The sequence below is a fragment of the Ziziphus jujuba genome, chromosome 1 (assembly GCF_031755915.1).
Source record: "Ziziphus jujuba cultivar Dongzao chromosome 1, ASM3175591v1".
Lineage (NCBI taxonomy): Eukaryota > Viridiplantae > Streptophyta > Magnoliopsida > Rosales > Rhamnaceae > Ziziphus > Ziziphus jujuba.
The window spans coordinates 3,923,637-3,947,149 of record NC_083379.1 but is presented as its reverse complement, the minus strand read 5'-3'; the positions used below and the strand labels follow the sequence as shown (position 1 = coordinate 3,947,149).

Sequence of the window (23,513 nt, the reverse complement as noted above, 5' to 3'; positions counted from 1 at the left end):
TATACTGTAACTATCAACAATCCCCTTTACACATCAAGCAAAAAACTAGGCTTTCGAATTAGTCAAGATTAATTAATTGAATAATCCTCCGGTATATACCATAGTAAGTTGTATATATATATATATATATATATATATATATATATTGTAATTATATCATGGGATAATTATTCTTTTAATTTATAACTAAACAATTATTATTTCATTAATTAAGTAACCATGCACCCTTATGGATGAGATTTTAAAATAAGATTATAAAACAAGAAACCTTGAGGAAGGGAGCCATGGATGAAGTAGACAATACTTTTAGGAAAAAAATAATTAATAACATTATATTAATTTTAAGGGATAATTACATTTCAACTCTCTTATCTATGTTTCCTTTATGATATAAAATAAATAATAATAAACAATGCTTTCTTAATTTTGCACTTTGTCTCACCACATTATAGGATCCATCGTACTGTCTTCTGAATTATTATTTTACTGTTATTTTAGTTCAATTATACAATTTTTCAAAATAAATTTGACATTTGACAAAATTAATTATGTATATTGCCCAAAATTAAGCTAAAATAGAATAAATAGTTAATTGCAGTTTGGATGGTCTCTAGTTTAAAAATGTTACACTTTTGCACTTTTAATCCTCAACTTTAAAACTCACTATATTAACCTCTTCAAGTTTTGATTTATAGCAAATTGTGCCATGATTAACTTTTGACTAATAAAAAGTGAATGGTCATCCCATATGGTTTCACATGGACATCAAAATGCAATTTTTTCTTTAAAAAAAAAAAAGAAAAAAAAGAGAGAGTATCAAAATATATAGTATGAGGTAATATTATATATATTATACATATATAATAAAATATAAGGATGGAATAAGCAGCTTCCTCCCGATATCTATGTGTGATTAAGTGATCGATTGTATCAAAAGTTGTTACTATTGTAAGTTATTAACGAATTTACACTTGTTTTTAAACCTTTTAGGGGTTGTAGAGTTGCAAACATGATAATTTTTTATTTTTTTTTGGGTAATATGGTTGTGTTTCTTGTGCATGAGTTAGCTCAATGGATTTCGGTTTGTCCATTTTGATATTGCAATATATCTAGAGAGATTTTCAATCTGATTTTTTAATTAACCGTTTTTTTGTGACTTATTATATATTGATGTCTTTGTTTTTTATTGTTTTTCATTTAAAAAAAATATGAATTGTAAAAATTAACATAAATATTAGCATATATATATATTTTTATTAAATAAGATAATATATTAGATGGTATCTGCCATATTATTTTTACAAATACACGTGGTAATCATAAAAAAAATGCCACATGAGAATTGAATACATTGCTTATTTGTGTAAGGTTCCTGGGCATAACAATCACTAAAAAATTAAAAGCAAGTGTTGTCAAAGGTGTTGTGGCGGGGTCCACCAGGATCACTGAATCAGAAGGGTTGGACCTTGGATCACTTTTGACCTGTGGATCCCACACTCAATCATCAGATCAACCACTTGATATATCATGATGCGTGTGATGCACTCACTCCACCTGAGTAATTGGCATTAGCTCACGGTTTTGGGACGCGTTTTCCGTTTGTTTTGATTGGTTTGGTAGTAAAACAAGGATTCCAAAACCTGAAACCATTTGGTGGTTAATTTATAATACCACTGGCTATGCATCCCACGGTTTTTGTTTTGTTGCTTCGCCGAATCTCGGATTTTAACTCCAAGAACTTTGCATTTCTACCCTTGTATTTTGGTGGATTACTATTTGTAGTCCACCCAGACTCAAAATTTTATCTATTTTTACATCCTCTCTTTACATTGATCATCGCTCTTTTAAATTCCAATGCAGCACTGGTTTTTTAGGACGTTCAATCATCCAATTAGATTCTAATTAACATTATCATCCACATATTATATGGAACCCTTCACATGTCACCAAGGCTCCAATGCAATATCTTTCATATGGTAACCTTAACACCCAAAAATAAATTATCCTAAAACATAAATTAATAATTTAAATTATTTATGTTTTCTCACTTTTTGTCTTTTTAACTAGAGAATATTGTTAAAAACTATAGAATATAGTATATAATTTACAATTATTGGTAATTTCCATTCACTCTACCAAACTTATATATTTGCATTTTGCGAATAGGTACAAAATCGTATTTATTTCTCTAAAAATAATAGATAAAATTTTTTCCTTGTATTTTTAATTTGAAAATTGGACAAGTAACCCAAATTATTAATTTTTTTAATAAAGAATTTATTTCTTTTTATTGCTATTTATAACTTGATTCTTCAACTAAAATAAAAAGAAGGCAAAAATATATTATCTTACTCATATTTATTATTTTTAAATGAATTATATTCATGGTTTTATTTTAAAAGTATTTACATATATGTTGGTTTTTCATATATCCAAAATTGGTATTTTTATTTTATTTGTGATTTCAACCAGAAACTTACATGTGAAGTGAGGATATTGCCTATATTAGTATTTTAAATCCATGAATAATAGTACTTTAATTATTTATATGCATTTTGCAATTTGCATAGTATGGACGTACGTAATCGATAAAGGTTGGTCGGTTTTATCACTTTTTTTCTAATAAATGGATGGTCAGAAATTACATACTTTAAACTATAAAATAAAACTGCATAATGCAACACGTTTTTTTTTTTTTTTTTTTTTTTGGTTATTTGATATATTGAATTAAATCATTTTATGTATGATTTGACATTAACTAAAGAAAATCATGATTTGATATGTTCAAAGATATAGAATCAACTTTAGAAAAGAGCCACATAAAATGAATTGGACTTCTTTATTAAAAAAAGGGGTAAAAATAAGATCCAATTTAAATATTAAATAGATTAGCCAGTTTAAAATATATTCTCCACCAAAATTGTCTTAGCAATTAAAATGAAATTAAAAAAAACAAAAACTAATTGCAGTGGAGTAAAGGGTTCTTTTTGTATTATTCTTGACTTCTTGTGAACAATGGGCAAATTTATTTTCAATATTTCAAAATTATTGTATTCTAATTCACAAATGCTACAGCGTTGTATTGGAGATCTATATATATATATATATATATATTATCCTTTATGTGAATATGGATTACTATACGTTTTAGAATAAAGTATATTTTATTTTTATCTTTATAAAATGCTTCTTTCCGCTCTCTCTCTCTCTCTCTCTCTCTCTCTCTCTATATATATATATATATATATATACTAAAATAAGAAAGAAAAAATTTACGATGATCATTGCCGTTTGAATTATAGGTCAAAAAAAAGGAAAAAAAAAATGTCATATGAAAAACTCATTGAGGGTAAGAATAGTTTTACGTTTAATGTTTAAATTCTTATTTTGTAATTTTTTAAACTTATATCCAAATATTTGTCATAGTAAAAAATCGAGTCAATTTATATTGGTCCATTCAATTATATTGTAAGTTGGTATTATATTCGTCCAAAATATTTGAAACTATTTGTTCTTACATCAGTGTTAAACGTTTTTCAAATATTTTATTTTTTATTTTTATTTTTGTTGAATTAAATATTTATTATATAAAAAATGTTTAGATTTATATATGACTCTGAATATTCAAATATAAACAAATTGAATTAACATGTTTCATGTAACTAATAAAATATATTAGTAGATTTGTGGTAAAGTATTTCTCCGAATATACGCCATATTAGCTGAGAAAACAAGAAACTAAAATATTAAGAAATGAAGAGTGTTTTTTCACAAAAATAAGAAATGGAAGGGGGGAAAATGACAAAAAAGTCAAAGCAGGGCAGCCCAAGATGGTGTAAACCTCTGGGAAGTGTTTTCTCCAAATCTAGGGACGCACATACAAATAACTTCCAATTGCCTTTACTTTTCTGTACCAATAGCAATACCATTCTTGGGAAGGAAGGAAATTTATTATTATTATTATGATTATTCGGGTATAAACACGAGAGGGACTGAAGGAAATTGATTGCCTTCTTCATTTTTTTTTTTTTCCCTTAAATTTTTTTTTCTTTTATCATTGAGGAAATTGGTTTCTTGTTCGGTTAATTTTGGCTTTATATTTTTTTCATTTTTTGCTCTACCTGAGACTGTCACACCCACAACCCCACCCCCTCTCTCTCTCTCTCTCTCTCTCTCTCTCGATTCTGTTCTATAAATGTAAGAGCCTATAACCTTCGGACCCATAAATGTGCACATGAAGCTGACCTCCAAAACGTGGCGATTTCATTGAGGCAACTCAGATATCCTTTCATTCGTGCTTCTGGGTATGCCTCAAAATCTATTATTTTTTACTATTTTCAATGTTGTTGGGTTTTTGGATTGGACTGTTTTCTTTGTGGGTCATTTTGAGCTTCATACAGATTGTATCCGATCATTCTCATGCTGCATTTCCTTTTTGATGCTCCTTCCTTGCTCTTTTTCGTTTATAGTGTATTAAGGAGTCAACTTTTTATTTTTTCTTAAAGATTTGAGTCCCACTTTATTTGTTTTTTAAATGGTCAATGTATGCAAAGGAACCTTATTTTTTTATTTTTTTATTTCTTCTTTAATATACTAATTGATCTAGGTGATTTTAAATATCTTCTGTAGTCTGGTTCGGAGCTTATGTAGATGATGAAAATCTATTCTTTTGATAGATTTACTGGTCGTACGAGTATCTTGATATAGCGCATGTTGTGGCTTAATGCTTCTGCAATTTAGAAGTGTCATCTTGGATGACGTCGGTTTTGCTGTTGATATATACGCCAGATGTTTGTCAAAAACCCACCTCAAAAAAAAAAAAAAAAAAAAAAATGAGAGAGAAATCTTCTCCAGTTTTTAGTATTGCTGTCCTGCTAGTATTAATTCACTAACTTGCAAATTATTTGAGCTAGTTGATAGTATGTCCTCCTTGATGTTTCAATTGACCCATGTTTGTGGCGATCACAGACTGATCCAAGTCCATTTGAATTGAATGTTTACTAAAACCCAAAAGAAGGGTAGACTTGATTATATTAAATTCAATGGTCGAAAAAGTTTCAACAATATTACATACACAATCACACATTTAAAGAACTTCGTTTAGAGCTGTCATCTTCCTTTAAACAGAAACAAATTGACTCCATTTAAGTGATCAGTATTAGAAAATTCAGTTTGGTTAGTTTCTAAGTTAATCCAGGATGTAATACTCATTAGTCATAGAAGTCAAGGTCTTTTAAAGCAATACTCATTGTCTTTCATTTTTTAAGTACAGGATTGAGGTTTACTTCTCATTTATTAAGTAGGTTTCATAATTTTATAATTGTTACTTATGGCAAGGCATGTCATTGAGGAAATTTGCTTTAGCATCTCCATGAGGTTCATATGTGAACCAGTACTGAGTTAGAAAGATAAGGGCTTTTAAGCGGTGGATGAGAGACTTTTACATTTTATTGCTGCCCAAGATTTTTTATTTTTCATTTTTATTTTTTGCTAGGTTCTAATAGTACATAACTTGTCACAAGTAGTGACTGATTAATGTGTGTATTTACAGTTCCTGTTTGTGTAACCTGTCTATAGACAAACAGGGAGGATATTGATACCGTTTTAATAGCTCCCTTGTGGTTAGTTTTTGTTACCATCTTTAATGGTTGATACTTCTTTTCTTGTCTCTATTGTTAATTTGTTATAATTATAATTTTCTTCTTAGATTTAGTTTCACGTATGGTTTCAGAAAGCAAATGGAATAGAGCTATAAAGCTGTTAAATGACGGCTGCAAATGTTTTTCAATGTAGCATAAAACCAAATTTTTTTTTTTCATTTTTACTTATGATGGGAAATTGAATAAAGGGGTTTGTAAATGTGGTTCTAATCTTGTTGGTTGTGTTGAGCATAGTGGGCTCTGTAAAGAGGAATGTTGATTCGTAAACTGACATTAAATGCTTAAGACTAACCAGTCAAAAAATCTCAGGCAATGGCTAGATGTTTATAACATGGCTCAATTTTTTAGCTTTAGTTTTTGGTTTGGAATTGCTGTACTATTTATATATACATATAGGAATGCTAATATTAAGATGAGGACAAAAGAAGTTATATTTTGATAAGGAGGTGAAGGTTTATGGGGTTCTATAGTTAGGTGGAGTATCTACTGCTATTGTTTTCTACAACATTAATACAATGAACAAAATTATATTAAATACTTGTTGAATCTAATTGGAAAACCTTTTTCTGCATTCTATCTAAGCTAAATTTTTGCTGTGCAAATACAGGGATTGTTGGAGTGGCTGAAACACGTTTTGTTGTGGAAGCAAATTGATAAATTTTCTTCCAGGTCATATCTGAGAATTTTGTTACAAACTATTTTGACAATGTCAATTTTGTCAAAATTACGTTGCATTACAGTGGATGTTACTGGCACATTGATAGCTTACAAGGGGGAGCTCGGTGACTACTATTGTATGGCTGCCAAATCTGTTGGGCTGCCATGCCCTGACTACAAACTGGTGCATGAGGGCTTCAAACTTGCATATAAAGATATGGCCCAAAAATATCCATGCTTTGGATTTGATGCAAAAATGCCCAATATTGTGTGGTGGAAAACTTGTGTAAGGGACTCCTTTATAAGGGTAAGATACGTGAAAGCTAGTGAATCTTTGGGTATAACTTATTTTGATGACTACTAATGCTGCTGATTGTTTCATATCATGTCATGATATTTTGGTCATACATTATTTTATTGAAAATGCAAGTGCTTTTAAATAACTTTCAAAATTTGATAATTTAAATCATGAGAAGACCTATCTCATAAGTTGGTTTCGTGTGCAACTATTTGTGACAATGTAAAGTAATGTTAGCTTAGGGATCTAGACTGAATATTTTTTCAACAATTTCCTCCTTCGTTATGAAGTGGCTTCCTTATTTTGCTGGTAGGCTGGATATGATTACGATGAGGAGACATTTGAAAAGGTGTTCAAACGCATATATGCTTCTTTTGGTTCATCTGCTCCGTACACCATCTTTCCTGACTCTCGGCCATTTCTAAGATGGGTGCGTAAACAAGGTCTTAAGGTGGGGCTCGTTAGCAATGCAGAATACCGTTACCAGGATGTAATTTTACCAGCCTTGGGTTTGAACCAGGTAATAGGTTAATCTCCAAATTTCAAACTTTAATAGTTTTCACTCGTTCTTGACTAATAGTAGTTGTACATACCTCTGCATGTCTTCATGCATGGTTTACTGATTTTGAAATTGATGCCAGTAAGTCACTGCAACTAAAATAAATACCCCTGAACATGAGAGAGAGAGAGAGAGAGAGAGATTGTGGTTAAAAACCTTGATCCATCTACTTTTCTTAAATATTGTTTTCTTAAGTTCCTTCCCATGCTCTTATTTCTACCTGAGATTCAGATTATATATAATGCTTATGCAGGGATCTGATTGGGACTTCGGTATATTCTCTGGTTTGGAAGGTGTAGAGAAACCAAATCCAAAGATTTATGAGATTGCCCTCGAGAGAGCTGGAAATGTTGCACCCGAAGAGGTTCTACATATTGGGGACAGCATGCGCAAAGACTACATTCCGGCAAGGAGTGTGGGGATGCATGCATTGTTGTTGGATAGGTTTAAGACATCTGATGCAGAGGAGTGGAGAAAATCAGGAGCAACTGTGCTACCTGACTTGGTAGCAGTGCAGGAATGGCTTACCAAAAACTAGTTAGTTTGCTGACGGGGCGAGGCTGTTCGTACTAGTTTCTCCCCCTTGGATGATAGAAATTTAAAGCCACCAGCTTTTTCAAATTTATCACTCTGCATCTTGTATGTAGCATATTTTCAAACCATAAGACCACAGTTCACTAAAATTTGGACACCTTTTTGTTTTTTTCTCACCGGCAAGTAGCTTTCATTTCGTTATATGTTTTCATGAGGTGGGGATTTGCTCTTTTTTGATATGGCAGTGTCAATGGGAAATGGCAGCAACAATTGTTCAATCTTAATGACGTGTAATTTACCCACCAAAAAGAATTGTTTTATTGTAATTAATATAATGACACATAATAATAGCATAATGAATGTGATTTCTCAGTTGATATAACCATTCAAACTTACATGTAGAGGACATTAAATAGTAAACAGTAAAAGATAAAAATGGCTCAATGGGAAAATGTTTCGTGCCAAAAGAAAAAAGCCATGGTGTTGTTGATATCCAGTTGATGGAATGTTCATAGCAATACTAACAGTTACTGAAAACAGGAAGATATACAGAAACTTGTCTTTCTTTTTCCTTTTCACCTTTTTTTTTTCTTTTTTTTTCCTTTTTTTTTTGGGGGATGCATAAAATCGTATGAAAAGGACGGTTCTTTATCAAAATATTTTGAAAAAAGCTTTTCGGAAACAGATAAACAAATTGATATTTGATAGTGATTGTTTATAGTGATTGTTTGTCCAATAGAAACCCATGTGGATTACCACTTTCGTAGTTTAACATTGTAGTTTTATTTATATTTATATTTTTCCATAGTTTCACATTAAATCCTATTTTATTTGCAAGAAGTATATTTTGAGGAAATATTCGGAGTTCAGGATAAGTTGAGTGCTTGAGTCAAACTTTTGGAGTAGAAAGGCTAATAATAAAATGCACATTTTTGTGACCAATAATAAATTAAATGGCTGAAGATATAAACAAAATAATATTAAATACGCAAAATGCACAAATATTAAAGGAATAATATCAGGTAGCTTCTACTCCAACAGCTTTCTTATTCTATTTTAGGGGACGGCTTAACGGCAGTACAGCAAATTTCAATAATAATAATAATAATAATAATATTAATAATAACTCCTAAAAATGAATAAATAAATAAAAATAAAAAAACAGCGAAATAAAGCTTCACAGCCGAAATTGATTTAGTGACGATTTGGTTCCCCGCGAAAAGTTTGTTTAGGGAATTGAGCTTCGTAGGGGAATTAGATTTAGTGGCCGTTGGGTTCGCCACGAAAAGTTTGTCTGTGTATGTTTAGTCTTCTGTTTTTAACTTTTACTTACTTGTGTCTGATTTGTGATTATCTGATTTTTAGAGTCTTTTTCCCATCTCTTCCTCCCGCTTCTTCCTGGCATTTGAAGTTTATAGAGAGAGAGAGAGAGAAAGAGAGAGAGCCACAGACCCATCACTCAGCATTGGTATTTCTCTTTCTCTAATGTCGATCAGGAATTTCTGCTTTTTTCCTGACTGGTGCTCGAAAAAAGTTTTTGTTTTTATATTATTACTGTTTTACAAGTTACCCTTTTGGACTAAATTTTTGCATCTGGTATATACATGTGTAACCTATTGTTTTTAGTTATCTTTGCATATGCAGTTATAGTGGAATGTCCAGAAAGATCAGTTCTTGGTTTGTGCTCAAAGTGTTTGATGAAATCCCTCTTTGGAATATGCCATACAAAATTGCAAATACACACATTTTATACCAGTCCTTCACTTTCTTTTTTAATACTTTTTAGCAAATTTTGGTTGTACATGTGTATATATTCGTTATGGTATAATAATGGGTTTCGTTTTGCACCATATGTTCTTGCTTTGTGATCTAAGTTTACGTAGTGTAAATCTGTTTGTTGACATATGTTTCGCATTTGATTGGTAGGTTCATCATGGAGAAAGACAGCAAAGCTGAGCTTGAAAGTTTTCTCGAAAGTCTTCCTCCTGTGCAGTTCTGCTGTGTCTATGGCTCAGCTCTACATCCAAACAATCGTGACAAGGTTTTTCTATTTGTTTCATTTGATTTTTGCCTCTTCTACCATAACTAGTTATAAAATGTAATTATGAATTTTCCTTTGCATTCGTCAATTGGGTTTATAGTCCAAAATGGTCGACTTCATTCTTGCTGTTCCAGATCCCCTGAATTGGCATTCTGAGGTATGCTTCAAATGTAATACATACATATATATATATATATGTATGATGTATATATATATATATTTATTTCTGGTAGAGTATGTCTTATAGATTTTTATCTTTTTGTATCATACAACCAAGAATATAAAATTGAACGAAGCTCATTATGCCAGCGGGATGGTGTATGGTGGAGCAAGACTGGTGCTGCTCTCTCTCTCTCTCTCTCTCAGCTTCTACCTATAGTTAATGTGTATTAACTTCATATGATAACTATATCTTGGTCCTTGATGGTAGATTACTGGAGTTGCTGACAACATTGGTATAGGAGTGCACTTCAACCCTTATGTTAATTGGAATTGCAAGGTACTGATTATTAAGATTTGGTTACACCCTAAGTATGGGCTGTTGCTTGGTCATGTGGTCATTCTTCCCATTTATTAAGCTAATAGGATACCAATGTTTTGTTATGCATTATTTCATCTAATGCAACTCTTTGTAATTCTTGTAAATCTCTAAACTCAATTTTGGGCAGATGTTGAAGTATGGAGTTGTTCGCATGCATGACTTGGTTCAGGACATACGTAACTGGGAGAGATTCTACTTGAGTGGTCGATTACAAAAACCAGTATGTCACTCTTACCAGTTACCTATGCCTTTTCTCTCCTTGTTCCTTGTGCATGTTAACATGCTTCTTTGGAGAACCACTGCAAGTGGTCCAGTTATTATTATTATTATTAGCATCTGCTAGTCCTCTGAAGCAGTGGGTAACACTAAATTACATGTTACTCTTTATACATATAATTATTTGATAATTCAAAATTTGGAGTAATATTTTTAAATCAATAGTTAATTTCTTATTATACAGAACCTTCCAAATTTATTGTCATATTATGTGATTTCTGTTTCCTATGTTGAAAAATACTCTCCTCCTAAATGTTTATCATATTTAATTTCCTGTGAAAGAGGTCATTTATAACTTGCTACTTTTACTATTTAGTCATGTGTGGCTCTCCTTGTGTCTTGCATCCAATTTATGATTTTCCTAATCTGGTAATGTTTGCATGTTTGATTCTGGTTTTTGTTCTAAAGTTTTAACTGGGGCAAGATACATGTAAATATTTTAAACGTAGATAATTAGATGATCAAATTATATGGAGACTACCCTATATTCTTAATTGTCATTACTTTATGAAACCACTGCTTCTCAAACATTTCTCTCTATTATTTCTAATGCTCTGCACAATTCTAACCTCAACCATTCACTGATATGGTAATTGTCTTCATTTTATGTCAAACCTAAGTTTATGGGAGTTCAAATAAATATGCGCAGGTTCATTTACTGGTTGATGATTTGGACATTGAAAATGTTAACATGGTTAATTTGAGGGCAGCAGTTTCTGCTGCTCTTCTCCTACTGCCATTGAAGTTCTCTGAGGTTCGTTCCTATGTCACTGCTTCATCATTCAGGACCAAATGAACTCTATATGTCATTCCATCTTAATGCAGGAAGATCTTTATGCCAAAATATGCAGCCTCTCATATATGGGTGACTTGCGCATGCTTTTTGCAGAGGACAGATATAAGGTAAAAGTGTGATCACTAGAATATATCTGCAGATGCATTTCCTTACATATTTAGTAGTGAAGATGCTATTGTTTTGTATGTGAGTTAAATAATTATAACAGGTATGCCATTCATTTACTGAAGGAGACCATATGGACTTTTAGTTATAAGATATGGTTATGCTTTGCTAACTATTAACTTAGTACACCACGGACAGCACACATGTGCCTGAACATGTTATCCCACTTTTCCTCCTCGTCACTTTTGTTTAAGCTCGAAACCTTAACCTGCTATCTGAACCTTAATCAGCAGATAAATAATCATATCTTATTACTTAAGATGGGACATTGTAAATCCTTATTTTTAAGTAAGATTCCTTAGTTGACTAAAATAACTTTTCTCAGGTGAAGAAGATTGTACAAGGACAGTTTGATTTATTCCAGTTGATGTATAAGCCATTTGTTGAAGAGTACGAGGCTAAAGAGGTATTGAGATGCTCATCATCTGGAACTCACCAAGCAAGCATATCTCAGGTATATCTCGCTTGGAATCCTCAATCTGGAGCTGACTTAAGTTCTCTCTTCAATTTTCATTTTACTTTTCTGGAGAGAGTTTGGCATGACATCTTATTTAAATAATTTGACTACTTATCTTTGGGCCTTGAACCCAACATGGCCAACCAGTTTATGTAAAACCTTTGATATTTCTATCATGACTAAAAGTACATGTAGGCCTTCACATTTATAATAATTCTTGGTGTGGAGTTTTTGACCTTCTAATTTAGAAGTTTCAATTGATGCTTTATTATGGTGGATTGTATTCGTAAGTACAATTGATGGAGATTAATGAAATTAACTGAAGAAGTCATCAGCAATTGTCAAAAGCATGAAAGTTATCTTTGTAAAGGTATTCATTATGGACCTCACATTACTGTATGTGGGATTTCCTTTTTCATTTTCCTTAATTATTTGACCATTTGTTTTTGATTGAATTCGATTATTATAAGGATTTGATTGAAACTTTTTATAATGAAGAGCCTCCACTAAATCAGGCCCTACTATAGTTTACTCTTTATATTAATAAGAGTTAAGAACATGAAACCCAATTAGTCATAATTCAGAGTACAAAAAGTTTAATGTCTATGATATATTGTTGTTGTTCTTAAACTTGGCTCCAAAGTTAACAATACATTGCTATCTTTTCTAACAGGACTATGGTTTATCAGCTGCTCATGCTATTGTATCTTCTCTCCCTCCAGCGATCAGAAGGCAAATGGGGCTTAAGCTGGGAGAGAGGAAATGTCTGACTGAATCTGGTACAAACTTAAAAAGTCTTCAACTTATAATTTATTAAATTTCCAGGAAATTATAGTTTCTGAAGCGCTATTTATATGTCTTACCACTACATATTGAGTGCATCCAAATTCACCCATAAAATTTCTGTCCACACCCACACTAAATTTCCGAAAAGTCAAAGTTGTTTATGCACTGACACATTTTTTCATAAATATCCATTAAAAATCAAAATCACTGCCATTTGTACTTTCTTTTTCTCCTCCTTCCTCTTTTATTCTTTCATACTCTTCATTTTCTTTTTGATGGCAATGAAAGGCCAGTTGGTTGCCTTGTGAACGTGAGGAGGATGAGAAAAAGGGATAAAAAGGAAAAAAAAGAGAATATTGGGTATTTAAATCTAATATTGCTCAAGGAAAATTTTACAATAGGAAAGTCCTTAAATAGTGGGTGTAGAAAGGAAAAAGAAAAAAAAAAAATGAAGAGGTGCATTTGAAAGCACTCATCCATTAAATCCAAGGTCACATATTTTGAATTAGTGATAATTCAACAGGTATTAATTCCAAAATCCAGTGACAAGTACATATAAATGTTTCCAAGCAGGTCAAGTTGTACTTGAACCAGTGATTGGCTCAAGAGAAGAGGCTGCAAAATGCATGCAGAAGATTCTGAGACGAAAAGTAATGTTTTCAAGTGCAAGACAGGCTATCTCTGGTCTTCTGTCTGTTGGCGGTGCCAATGCCATGAGATATCTGGGTAATAAAATCCGCAAAGCTTGGAAATCCTGGAGATGATATATATTCAATTTGTGTCTAAAAATACTAGTTCAGACATGCCGGATACTTCAACAGGATAAAATATATCAATGCAAGGTGCTTTCACACTTCCTAAAGGCTCCTTACAAACTTAGAATTAGCTGATCGATTAGTTTTCATTATTTGGTTTTTTCCTCAATTTTTTTTAGCTTTTATTTATTTATATTTTTTTTGGTACGGTAAACTATTTAGATATTTTTTTCTTTAGCTGGGAAGGATTATGTTAGGATGGAAAAATAGGATTCATGTGTTGAAAATGAATATCTTTAAACCATATATTTTATAGAGCAATGCTAGGTTCCAAATGTTGGAAGGTGTATGTAACCAGTGCCTTTTTTGTTCTAAATTTAAAATGTGAAACAAGTCATACATTTTCTCGTTTCATCCCAATACTTTCATAGTATAAATATAAATATATATACATATATATAAATATTTTTTTTTTTTTCTCTTTTTGTTTTGTCTTGCATGTTGAAATCAGAGGCAGGTATCACCTTAATGGCTATTATTTTCCGTTGGAGACTGAAGATGAAGTTTGCTTGCACACCCTTAAATTTTGCAATATGTTACATCTTGCCCTATATGCTTAATTACCATACCTGAAACAGTAGAGAAGACTATGATTCGTCTTTGAATTCAATATATATGTGAAACGTTGCATTATTTTAAGGTTTCAAGATTAGATGACAAACTAAGAACCTGTTATTACGAGTCCAATTCCAGATATTCCATAACGTAGACATTTGTTATTACTAGTAGGATTATTTTCAGGATGAGAAACATAATAGTCATCCTGCTGACTAATAGAAGACAAACCATTCACTTGTCCAAAATTTCTTAGTCAGATCACACCTTGAACCACTGTATGAGATACTCGTAACCTGAGTTTCATTATCCTTAATGGAAGTAAAATTCAGTAAACTAAATAAGTTTATCAGTTGACAACATATCCATTGGTGGTGTTAAAATATATAAATAAATTAGAGAATATATTAATGGGCTCCACAGGAGAACTGGATAACAAGGTTCAATCAATAAATTATTGAAGATGGATAGAACAAGATCAACGAGAAAAATCATTTGAAAATTGGAGACCATATCGATCAGCCCTATTGCAAATATGCTATCCATTCAAAGTATTATAATATAACCGATAAGATAGGGCAACATTGAAAATGATTCGAGAAAAAAGGTACACAACTTTGCGTCAACCGGAATGGTTTGGCTCGATCATTGGTGCTGGCATATTTGTACTCACAGGCCAAGAAGCCCATGACCATACTACGCAAGCAATCATCTCCTCCATCCTATTTTACTTCTGCTCTCTTCACAATGCTGTGTTTGTTGCATGGATTAGCAGAAGTCCCAGTAACCGGACTTCTTGCAGAGTTGAAGATAAAATTGGGAGATGTTCTGCAACAATTACACAGATCAGTACAAATAAAACTTCTTACTTCAATTTGAATAGCACCTGCAATTAAACTACTAATTTCGTCTGAAATAATTTCAGGGATCACCTATGTAACTTTGACGAGATTTTTGCCTCATGGGCTAAAGTGTTCTTTCAAGCAGCTATACTTGGCTTAAGAAACTGAAATTCATCCGCAAATATTCAATTGGGTTGCTTGAATGAAAGTCAATTATACCTTTTATATTTTCTTCAATGGCACCTGTTACTCTGAAGCATCTTAGAGTGGGCATGAAATGGGGTACCTGGTAGCCCTTGGTTCTAAAGGATGACCAGGATTTTTGTTGTTGGGGCACTCGTGCAGGCACAGTATATCAGTCATCATGCAAGGGGCACATGATTGCACTATGGTTTGCTCTTGACCATTGATGTCCAATTACAGATGCTGAGTTGTAGAAAACAGCATTTGAAAACTACAGCAGAACAAAAAAAGATATGAGAAATAAACAGAATACTGATTCAGACAGCTTTTAAACAAAAAACACAAAAAAAAAAAAAAAAAAAAGGTCTAACAAGTGCCAGACAACGCCACTGAATAAGCAAAATGTGGTTCTAAAGAAAATTTGATACCGGAATAATTCAGACAGCTTAAAAAATAAAAATAAAAAAGATCGTCTAACAAGTGACGGACAATGCCACTGAATAGCAAAATATGGTTCTAAAGAAAATTTGATACCAGAAGAACATGCATCTCTCAATAGGCCACATAAAGATTTACCTTTAATTGGTATATTGTACTTTCAATCAGTGTCCTTGTCAACCTTTCAAAATAACATATCTGCACTTCAAATTGACTGCATGCCATAACAATAGAAGAGTAAGCAAAATCACAATGATCATCATCTTGATTTTTTTATTTCCACAATATAGATTAACTTGCAGTATGAAAGAAGGATTTAAAAGGAAAAAAGGGCCACCACCTCATTTTTTCAGTAGTTTTTGACAGCTCGATTAAGCAAGAAAATGGTTTCTAGTCAGTTTCTAACTAAGCTTGACCATGGGTGTGGCCTAACAATTATGCCCTGCTTTTTAATGGAGTAATCTTGGGTTCAACACCTAACGAAATGTGTAGTTGAAACCCATTTTTACTAGGGTTAATGGAAAAGGAAGATCTAGCTTCCATCATGTAGCCAATCCAATGAATGCAAAAAATCATGCATACATATAAAAAAAATAAATAAAATGACCTTAGAGCCTACTTCTGAGAACTAAAATGGCATCCTTACTTATAACATTTAGCAATGGAGGTTGCTCCAACACCTGTCGATGGCTGCTCGAACCTTCGTAGGTCTACAAAGTTCTGTGACAATTCTTGCCCATGTAGAGGCCTGTGGAGGTAGACACTTTTGCAACATCAGTTCTACAATCCTGGAAGCACTTATATTCCTTTGCCGCTTAAAGAGTCGGACAACAAGCTCATCTAGGAAGTCCCTCCCATCTTGAGGAGGGTTGATCCTTTCTCTCAAAGTTCTCAAAAAGATCTCACATGTATCTAAGTCAGGATCGCAACCTTGATCCAGCATATTGTTCAAAAGATGAATGGCCCGGGAAATGCTACTCTGCTTGCAAATAGCATTCAGAAGTATGTTATAAGTGATCACATCTGGTTGAGATTCAGGCTCCTGACAAAGCATTTCATTGAAAAGCTTAAAACCCTCCTCCAGTGAGCCAACGTTGCAAAGTCCATGAATCAGTGAACTGTAAGCCACAACATCAGGTTTAAATCCTCTGCCAAACATGTGTTTCCATACCATCAAAGCCTCTCTGATTTTCCCCTCCCCACATAACCCGTGAATGAGTACACTATAACAAAATTTGTTACACATGGCGTTTTTATTCTCCATCTTTTTCCACAAAAGAATAGCTTTATGGCTATCACCTTTCTGGAAGAAACCCTTCATTAAGGAGCTATAAGCGAAAGCATTGGGCTCAAAACCAAAACTTTCCATTTCAGCGAGAACATCCTCTGCTTTATCTGGGTTTCCTTCTCGACAAAGACCATCTATGAGGGCACCATATACAACAGCATTGGGTTTACATCCCTTTTCCTTCATCTGGTTCCAGAATCTCGTTGCCTCTTCATACTTCCCTTCCTTAAACAATCCACTAATAAGGGCAGAATAAACATACTCATTCGCTTGAATCCCTCTTTCCTCCATCGAAATCAACACATGAGCCCCATCAACAGATCTTCCTTGCTTAACAAGTCCATTTATGAGCGTTCCATAAGTGATATTATTAGGAACGCACTTACTTCTTACCATTCGATCCAGAAGACTAACAGCCTTGTCCAACTTACCTTTCAGACACAAACCATAGATAAGGGTGTTATAAGTCACTTCATTCGGAACACAGCCTTTGAGAAACATGTTATCAAGAAGCTTTGCAGCCCGTGCTAGGTCACCCTTCTTGCACACGGCATTAATCAACACATTAAAAGTCACTGGGCTGGGGAAGCATCCTTCAATTTGCATCTCATCTAACAAAGAAACTGCTTCATCAATTCTATTCTCCTTACATAAACCATCCATCAACGTACAATACGTAAACACATCGGGAGTGCATTCTTTGAGTGGCATTTCTCTAAACACTTCGATGGCTCCATCAACCAATCCCAACTTACACATAGCTTTGATAATCAAATTAAAACTAAGCACATTCGGTAAAATATTCATGTACTTAGCACTAACAACATGAGAATAAAACTCCAAGGCGCGAGAAAAGTGACAGTCTTGTATAAGAACATTAAGAACCGAATTAAATGACTTAACGGTTCGTTTACATTGGAAGTCATTCACCATTCTTTCAAACAATTCCACAGCTTTATCAGCTAAATGAGCTTTTCCATAAGCTCTAAATATCAAAATGAAACTCTTCTCTTTGAAGACTCGTCTTTCGCGTCTCATTCTAATCAAAACTTTCTCTAATGACCCAAAATCCCCCAAATTGGCATAATTCTCAATGAGTGAATAAAATGTGGAATCTCCCACTTTATAGGAACCCAATTTGGGACTTGTCCTAAAGATCTCCTGTGATAACGGGGATTCAGTTTCAGCATCAGAGTGGTGCTGCGTTTCGGGATTTGGCGTTTCTGATGGAACAGCATGAACTGAAAAGTGAGAGTAAAGTGAAGGAGTTGACAACTTGCCTAGGCTTGCAGCGAAGCTGAGCTTGCCGAGGAGCTTTGAATAACGGGTTAGGAATTTGGGCATCAGTCAAAAAAGGAATTTTTTTTTAGTGGGTATTGGATCGGACCCGATTGAAAATGCATCAACCTGAAGCTGAAATGGAAGAAAGATTCAACGATTAATGGAAACTGAAGATGGTAATAGTGGGTTCTTTTTTCAGCAGCAGTTGATGTTGTCAAACCAACGTGCAGCCTCGGCCGGCAGCTCTAAACCGACCACCGGACTTTGCACCAGGCAAGCCAAGGACGGCAGAGACGAGACCTTCTCAAATCCTCAATAACCACCGTGGGACTCGCGAGTCACGATGACTCAGCCTCGCTCCTTTTATTTTATTTTATTTTTTTTTTAATTTTCTTTTATTATTTTTTAAAATTGGCATGCCATTTGGTGTTAACCTTGTTCGTGTTGTATGATCTTGTATTTGTGTTAAATTGACGAAACTTAGAATATGATTCATTAAGTTTTTATACGTGAGTATGAATTTATTAAATTATAGTATAATTTATCATTAGTTCTTTATCCTATTAAAAATATATATAAATTTTTAAATTTTAAATTTTATTTAGATTTTAAATAATAAAATAATTTTTATTTTAAAATTTTATAAATATACTTATTTATTTTTATATTTTTTTTAAAATTAAATTAAAAATATCTAATATATATTTAAATAATAAATTAAATTAAAAAATATCTACTTAACATATGTTTAAAAATAATAAATTAAATATTTTTATATTATAAAACTTGTATAATTATATGAATATCATTTTTTAATGAGTTTATAATATATTTTCGTATTTTATCTATTAATTTATTAAATTTTATATTAAATGATATTATACATAATATTGTTAATTCAAATTTTTAAATTTGTAAATCATGATACAAATTTTTATTATGTTATTAAATCATGTTGGATTTTATCAAACCTATTTACTCTTCTTTGAGTCCCCAAACCCACAAGTGCAAGAAGTCACAAGTGCAAGAAGTCAAAATGGGTTTGACATACGTTTTAAAAAATTCATTTTCCATTTTTACAAATATTTTTTAATAGGAACTTGGTTTTTTGTTTTTTTTTTAAAAAAAAAAATTACCATCGTATTAATATAAATATTTATACATTGTTATAAAATAATAACTATGTCATTGTCTGTTTGGATTCTTGTTTATTTTTGAATTATTAATATTTTTTAAAAAAGTTTATAAAAATTACAATTATATTTTCGTGGTTTTTGTTTATTTTGCAATTATTACTATTTTCAAAAAAGTTTTATAATAATTAAAATTATATTTTTGTGTTTTTTGCTAAATAATTTGATTGATTTTTGTATTGATTTTTAATGGAATATTAGCCAACAATTGAATTGCTGGGGTTGCATGCATCCTTTCAAATCGTTATTTTACAACTAGTTATCAATTATTGATGAAAACACTTTCCTAATCATCCACAAAAGAACAATTACACAAGTTTTATTCACAATACAATACGATACTCATATTCAAGCTGCTGCTTCAGCAGCAGTTGGAACCTGCTTGAGTACATAAACAGGATCTCCAACTTTTATGATATTTCCTTTCCCCCCAGCCAAACAGTCCTTCCAAACCATATTCTGCCCAAAGTAGATCTGAAAAAACCATTCAAACTTTTATATATAAAAATTATTTGCCTGAATAGATGAACATGGTTAAAAGCGTTGTGAATTTGTCTTACCTTTCCCTGCTGTTTTTTAGTAGGACGCAAAACCATGTCCGACCGGATTTTCTTAAGAGTTTCATTTGGCTCAGGTCCTGCAATACCAGTATCTTGGTTGATTGTAGGTACCTGGAAAAAAACACATGAACCATCCTCAGAAAGTACTCAATCCTTACTCCTTGTACCTTGCTTATTTAATTAGATGACATCAAATTATGCTTAGAAACACCTATGCTCATCAACAATTCAGTAAGTTGATCCCAAGATTTTAAAAGGCTCCTCAATAAAAGCTTTAGCCAACTGCATTATATCCAACTTCAACTTATTTCTAATTGGCAAAGTTTGTTACTCTTTAAGTGAGTACTAACCTTTTTATTAATAATTCCATCATTTTAGAAGATGTTCATGAGTTAATGATCAAACCTTATGATTTTGATGCAGTTATGACATATTAATATTCTCATCCAACATAATTTAGAAGACTGAAACAGAGGAAGGATAGATCTTAACCTTACAACGGGAGCATAGCTTGACACCCTGAAATGTGTATTCGTTTATTTTGATCTCCATCCATAAATCTTCAGAATATGGCTCACAACCATCGACAACAATGCTGTCACATGAAAGTAAACTATCTTAAAGATTCAACCATTCACATATGAGTATATGAGATAAAATTAGCAATATAGGGTTTAAAAAAAGAAAAATGAGATGTTAAGCAGTGCAAGATACATGCTATTGAATTGAAGAGAAATGGGCAATTTCTAGTGAATAAAAAGATATCTCCTGAACAATTACTTGGGTCTAAAACGATTAACTGGTATTGGTTCCTTCAGAAGTGAATTCAGTGCATCCAACGATCCCTGCAAAATTTATTTTCAGACCAAAGCTTCTGGCGTAAGGAGAATTTGCATTTCATTTCTTAAGTTGACTAACCTGAGATGATAGCATGTACGGATACATATCAGCAAACATGATTTTGTGTCCATGAGCATATTCAGGATCTACAGGTCTTGTTTCTGATGCTGCAGTCGAAATTAATGCGGCCAAATCAAATTCTCACTTGATTATGTTGGAAGTGGATAGCTTGCAAATTACATATATGTATACATGTATTGTTATGTGTGTGTGCTATAAATCCCAACCATGGGCAATAGCCATCCACATTCTTCCTCAATTGAATTTGACTTTCAAAAATGTTCTCAAAAAAAGTATTCTCCAGTTCCCAACAAAATAGAACCTACCTGCATTAAAACGAACAAGGCGACTGGGTTTTCCAAGATAGTTTGAAAACCATTTTGATGCTTCTTCTCCCTCATCCAATGCAGAACCCGACCACTCCCATACCGAGACACCATCTGCTACTCCTCGTGGTGTGCTCAAAGAAACCTTTAGCACATCCATTCCTGGTGCTTTTAGTACTGTAAAGTGGATTATATTCCATTATAACATCACTTCAGTATGAGTATTAATAATAATAAATAAAAAGGAACATTATTCATTCAGTGCTCCAGATGGGGGATGCTAATTGTTTTTTGAGAAAAGGAACAAGAGAAAATGTTAATATGTCTGGTTTGACCACATAAAGCACATACTTGAAAAAAGTGCTCAATTTGATCAGGTTAGAAAAGAAAAGAAAATTCATTTTCCCACAAGATACGAATAAAACATTGGAAGACACTGAGAACAACAATAACAAATCATGGGGGGACATAGAGCATCATTATATCTACAGGAGAGGGACAGAACCTAGGCATTCAGAGATAAGATAAAAGAACCTTGGCAATCGATAATTTTGAATTACAATAAAAACCTCACTTCATGCATCAGACAGCTTATTTAACTGTTTGTCTAGAGTTACAATACATATACATATAGAAAAGCAATCAGCACACACTTTACCTAGATAAGAGCTTTCAGTAGGTTCCCAACCCTCCAAGAATGCATCATTTGGCAGCTCTACCTCAACAAGAGCAAGCTTTGGTTCAACTCTTTGAGTATATGCCCTCCCTTTGTAGTTTATGATTAACCATTGTCTATCCCATCGTAATCCTGTATAAAAAGTGAAGAAAGATTAATGAAAATATGTTTTTCACTTTTCATTCCAGCCACTTATTTTGTTTTTCGATTATGAAAACCATTCCTTGTCACTGAATCTACAAGAATGGCACATCATCCATATCTACAATTAACATATTGATTATATATTCAACTGACAATTGTGCTGCAATTTTAAGCCATTGGATGGCTTCTGTCCTGTAATTCGAAGTTATTACTTGTTTATCCATACAACAAGCTTTGTTGCCAGGGGCCATCTTCTCAAATAACGAGTTAAGAATAGCTTCAGAACTGACCAAGGTGTCAATTAAAAAAAAAAAAAAAAAAATCCTTCTTAGCTTCTTTGATGCAAAAACAGAAACAAATATTACAACCAGATAGAAGAGAATTTAGATGGAAAAGGCTAGCTCTGTCCAAACTCTTAAATCCATTTCACTATTCTATACCTGAGACAAATTCAATTAATATAAAGGAGATAAAAAGTATCCAACATATTTTAAAATTTGAAGCAATTAGCAATCACACCAAAACCATGCAGAAGAAAAATCCAGTCCAATTCAGATTTCCAAGAAAACTACTAGTACTAGAAAGAAGCTAGTAAAACAAGTAGTGTGCTTTCTTTCATGGTTCTCTAAGAAGGGAAATAATTTCATGCAAAATTAAGAAATCAGATAGAAAACCCAAATGGGCCAAAAGAAAATGGATGAAAAAAAAAAAAAAAAAAGAAAAGGTCGAAAAATGAAAAGAACTAAGAAGTGGGTGAGTATAGTTTAACCAGTAGGAGTAAGAGGTGCTTGAGAAACTGAAATTCCACGACATGATTTTACTGGGTATACGAGTATTGATGAGACTTGCGCTTTGGCTCCAGATGAAACCTTCTCCATCTCTCTCTCTCTCTCTCTCTCTCTCTCTCTCTCTGTGTTTTCTCGCAGTGTCGCTGTTCAACTCTGGTGAAAATTGGGCTGTCTTTTGCTTACATTTTTATCCTGTTTTGGTACTTTCATTTTTGTCCAAAAAAAATATTTTTTTAATTTATTTTATTCGAGTTTATCTATTAGTAGCGAAGTGCAATTATTCTTTTTCACGTTTTATGTGAATTTACACGTTTTATTCGTGCAGATAAGAAAATACGAAAATTTTAAAGCATTGTATATATTAAAAAAAAAAAAAAAAGTTGCATTGCAATGAAAATAAAATTTATCAGTTCAATAATAATAATAATAATAATAATTTAATGGGAGAGTTTTTGTATTTTTGAAAAATTAAAAACGTCAAAGATCAAATATTTAAATAATTATGCCATGAACTTTTCAAAATATATTATGGGAAAACAAATATTTACCTTTTAAAGTTCATAGTGCTGTTTTATTGAAGAATGCATGAAATAAAATGCCATTGTCCTTCAGGTTTGCTAACCTTCATGGATGTTGCGCTCATGAATTTGCTTTCTTATAAAAAATAAAAATGTGATATTCATTCATCGAATATATTTGAGAGATTTGAGGATATTTTATTTTTACTCCTCAAACGAAATAAATAAATAAATAG

General features: G+C 32.4%; 4 protein-coding genes across 10 annotated transcripts; 2 read left to right on the top strand and 2 right to left on the bottom strand.

Annotated features, from left to right (window-relative positions):
* The first annotated feature begins 3,773 nt into the window (after positions 1–3,773).
* LOC107411761 (uncharacterized) lies at positions 3,774–8,090 on the top strand. Its single transcript, XM_016019419.4, has 4 exons — positions 3,774–4,304; positions 6,268–6,624; positions 6,929–7,135; positions 7,428–8,090. The coding sequence occupies exons 2-4, from the start codon at positions 6,367–6,369 to the stop codon at positions 7,710–7,712; spliced, it is 750 nt and encodes a 249-aa protein (XP_015874905.1). The 5' UTR covers positions 3,774–4,304; positions 6,268–6,366; the 3' UTR covers positions 7,713–8,090.
* Positions 8,091–8,596: 506 nt separating this feature from the next.
* LOC107411737 (uncharacterized) lies at positions 8,597–13,939 on the top strand. 7 transcript variants are annotated; one of them, XM_025069293.3, is made up of 12 exons: positions 8,601–9,006; positions 9,100–9,176; positions 9,635–9,749; positions 9,850–9,906; positions 10,027–10,086; positions 10,180–10,248; positions 10,418–10,510; positions 11,216–11,320; positions 11,392–11,469; positions 11,853–11,981; positions 12,658–12,763; positions 13,344–13,939. In XM_025069293.3, the coding sequence occupies exons 3-12, from the start codon at positions 9,642–9,644 to the stop codon at positions 13,532–13,534; spliced, it is 996 nt and encodes a 331-aa protein (XP_024925061.1). In that variant the 5' UTR covers positions 8,601–9,006; positions 9,100–9,176; positions 9,635–9,641; the 3' UTR covers positions 13,535–13,939. The 7 variants fall into 7 exon arrangements, with proteins under 7 accessions (XP_015874882.1, XP_048323176.1, XP_048323182.1 ...); XM_048467219.2 differs by lacking the exon at positions 9,100–9,176 and having other exon boundaries at positions 8,598–9,006; XM_060818723.1 differs by having other exon boundaries at positions 8,601–9,176.
* Positions 13,940–14,523: 584 nt separating this feature from the next.
* On the bottom strand, positions 14,524–18,603 carry LOC107411632 (pentatricopeptide repeat-containing protein At4g20090). The gene is made up of 4 exons (XM_016019264.4): positions 16,250–18,603; positions 15,742–15,817; positions 15,202–15,436; positions 14,524–14,968 (listed from the first exon to the last, which is right to left on the bottom strand). The coding sequence occupies exon 1, from the start codon at positions 18,233–18,235 to the stop codon at positions 16,259–16,261; it is 1,977 nt and encodes a 658-aa protein (XP_015874750.3). The 5' UTR covers positions 18,236–18,603; the 3' UTR covers positions 14,524–14,968; positions 15,202–15,436; positions 15,742–15,817; positions 16,250–16,258.
* A 993-nt stretch (positions 18,604–19,596) lies between these two features.
* On the bottom strand, positions 19,597–22,947 carry LOC107411815 (uncharacterized). Its single transcript, XM_016019486.4, has 8 exons — positions 22,741–22,947; positions 21,810–21,959; positions 21,152–21,328; positions 20,844–20,932; positions 20,706–20,770; positions 20,418–20,520; positions 19,926–20,036; positions 19,597–19,839 (listed from the first exon to the last, which is right to left on the bottom strand). Exons 1-8 carry the CDS (start codon positions 22,847–22,849, stop codon positions 19,714–19,716), a joined length of 930 nt encoding a protein of 309 aa, XP_015874972.3. The 5' UTR covers positions 22,850–22,947; the 3' UTR covers positions 19,597–19,713.
* Between the last annotated feature and the right edge of the window lie 566 nt (positions 22,948–23,513).

Coding starts and splice junctions, on each gene's coding strand:
- LOC107411761 (XM_016019419.4), top strand. CDS start 6,367: ATGTCAATTTTGTCAAAATTACGTTGCATTACAGTGGATGTTACTGGC. Junction 6,625..6,928: donor TAAGGGACTCCTTTATAAGG/GTAAGATACGTG, acceptor TTTTGCTGGTAG/GCTGGATATGATTACGATGA. Junction 7,136..7,427: donor CAGCCTTGGGTTTGAACCAG/GTAATAGGTTAA, acceptor ATGCTTATGCAG/GGATCTGATTGGGACTTCGG.
- LOC107411737 (XM_048467219.2), top strand. CDS start 9,642: ATGGAGAAAGACAGCAAAGCTGAGCTTGAAAGTTTTCTCGAAAGTCTT. Junction 9,907..10,026: donor CCCTGAATTGGCATTCTGAG/GTATGCTTCAAA, acceptor CATACAACCAAG/AATATAAAATTGAACGAAGC. Junction 10,087..10,179: donor TGTATGGTGGAGCAAGACTG/GTGCTGCTCTCT, acceptor CCTTGATGGTAG/ATTACTGGAGTTGCTGACAA.
- LOC107411632 (XM_016019264.4), bottom strand. CDS start 18,235: ATGCCCAAATTCCTAACCCGTTATTCAAAGCTCCTCGGCAAGCTCAGC.
- LOC107411815 (XM_016019486.4), bottom strand. CDS start 22,849: ATGGAGAAGGTTTCATCTGGAGCCAAAGCGCAAGTCTCATCAATACTC. Junction 20,521..20,705: donor GTTAATCGTTTTAGACCCAA/GTAATTGTTCAG, acceptor TTCATGTGACAG/CATTGTTGTCGATGGTTGTG. Junction 19,840..19,925: donor CTAAAAAACAGCAGGGAAAG/GTAAGACAAATT, acceptor TGGTTTTTTCAG/ATCTACTTTGGGCAGAATAT.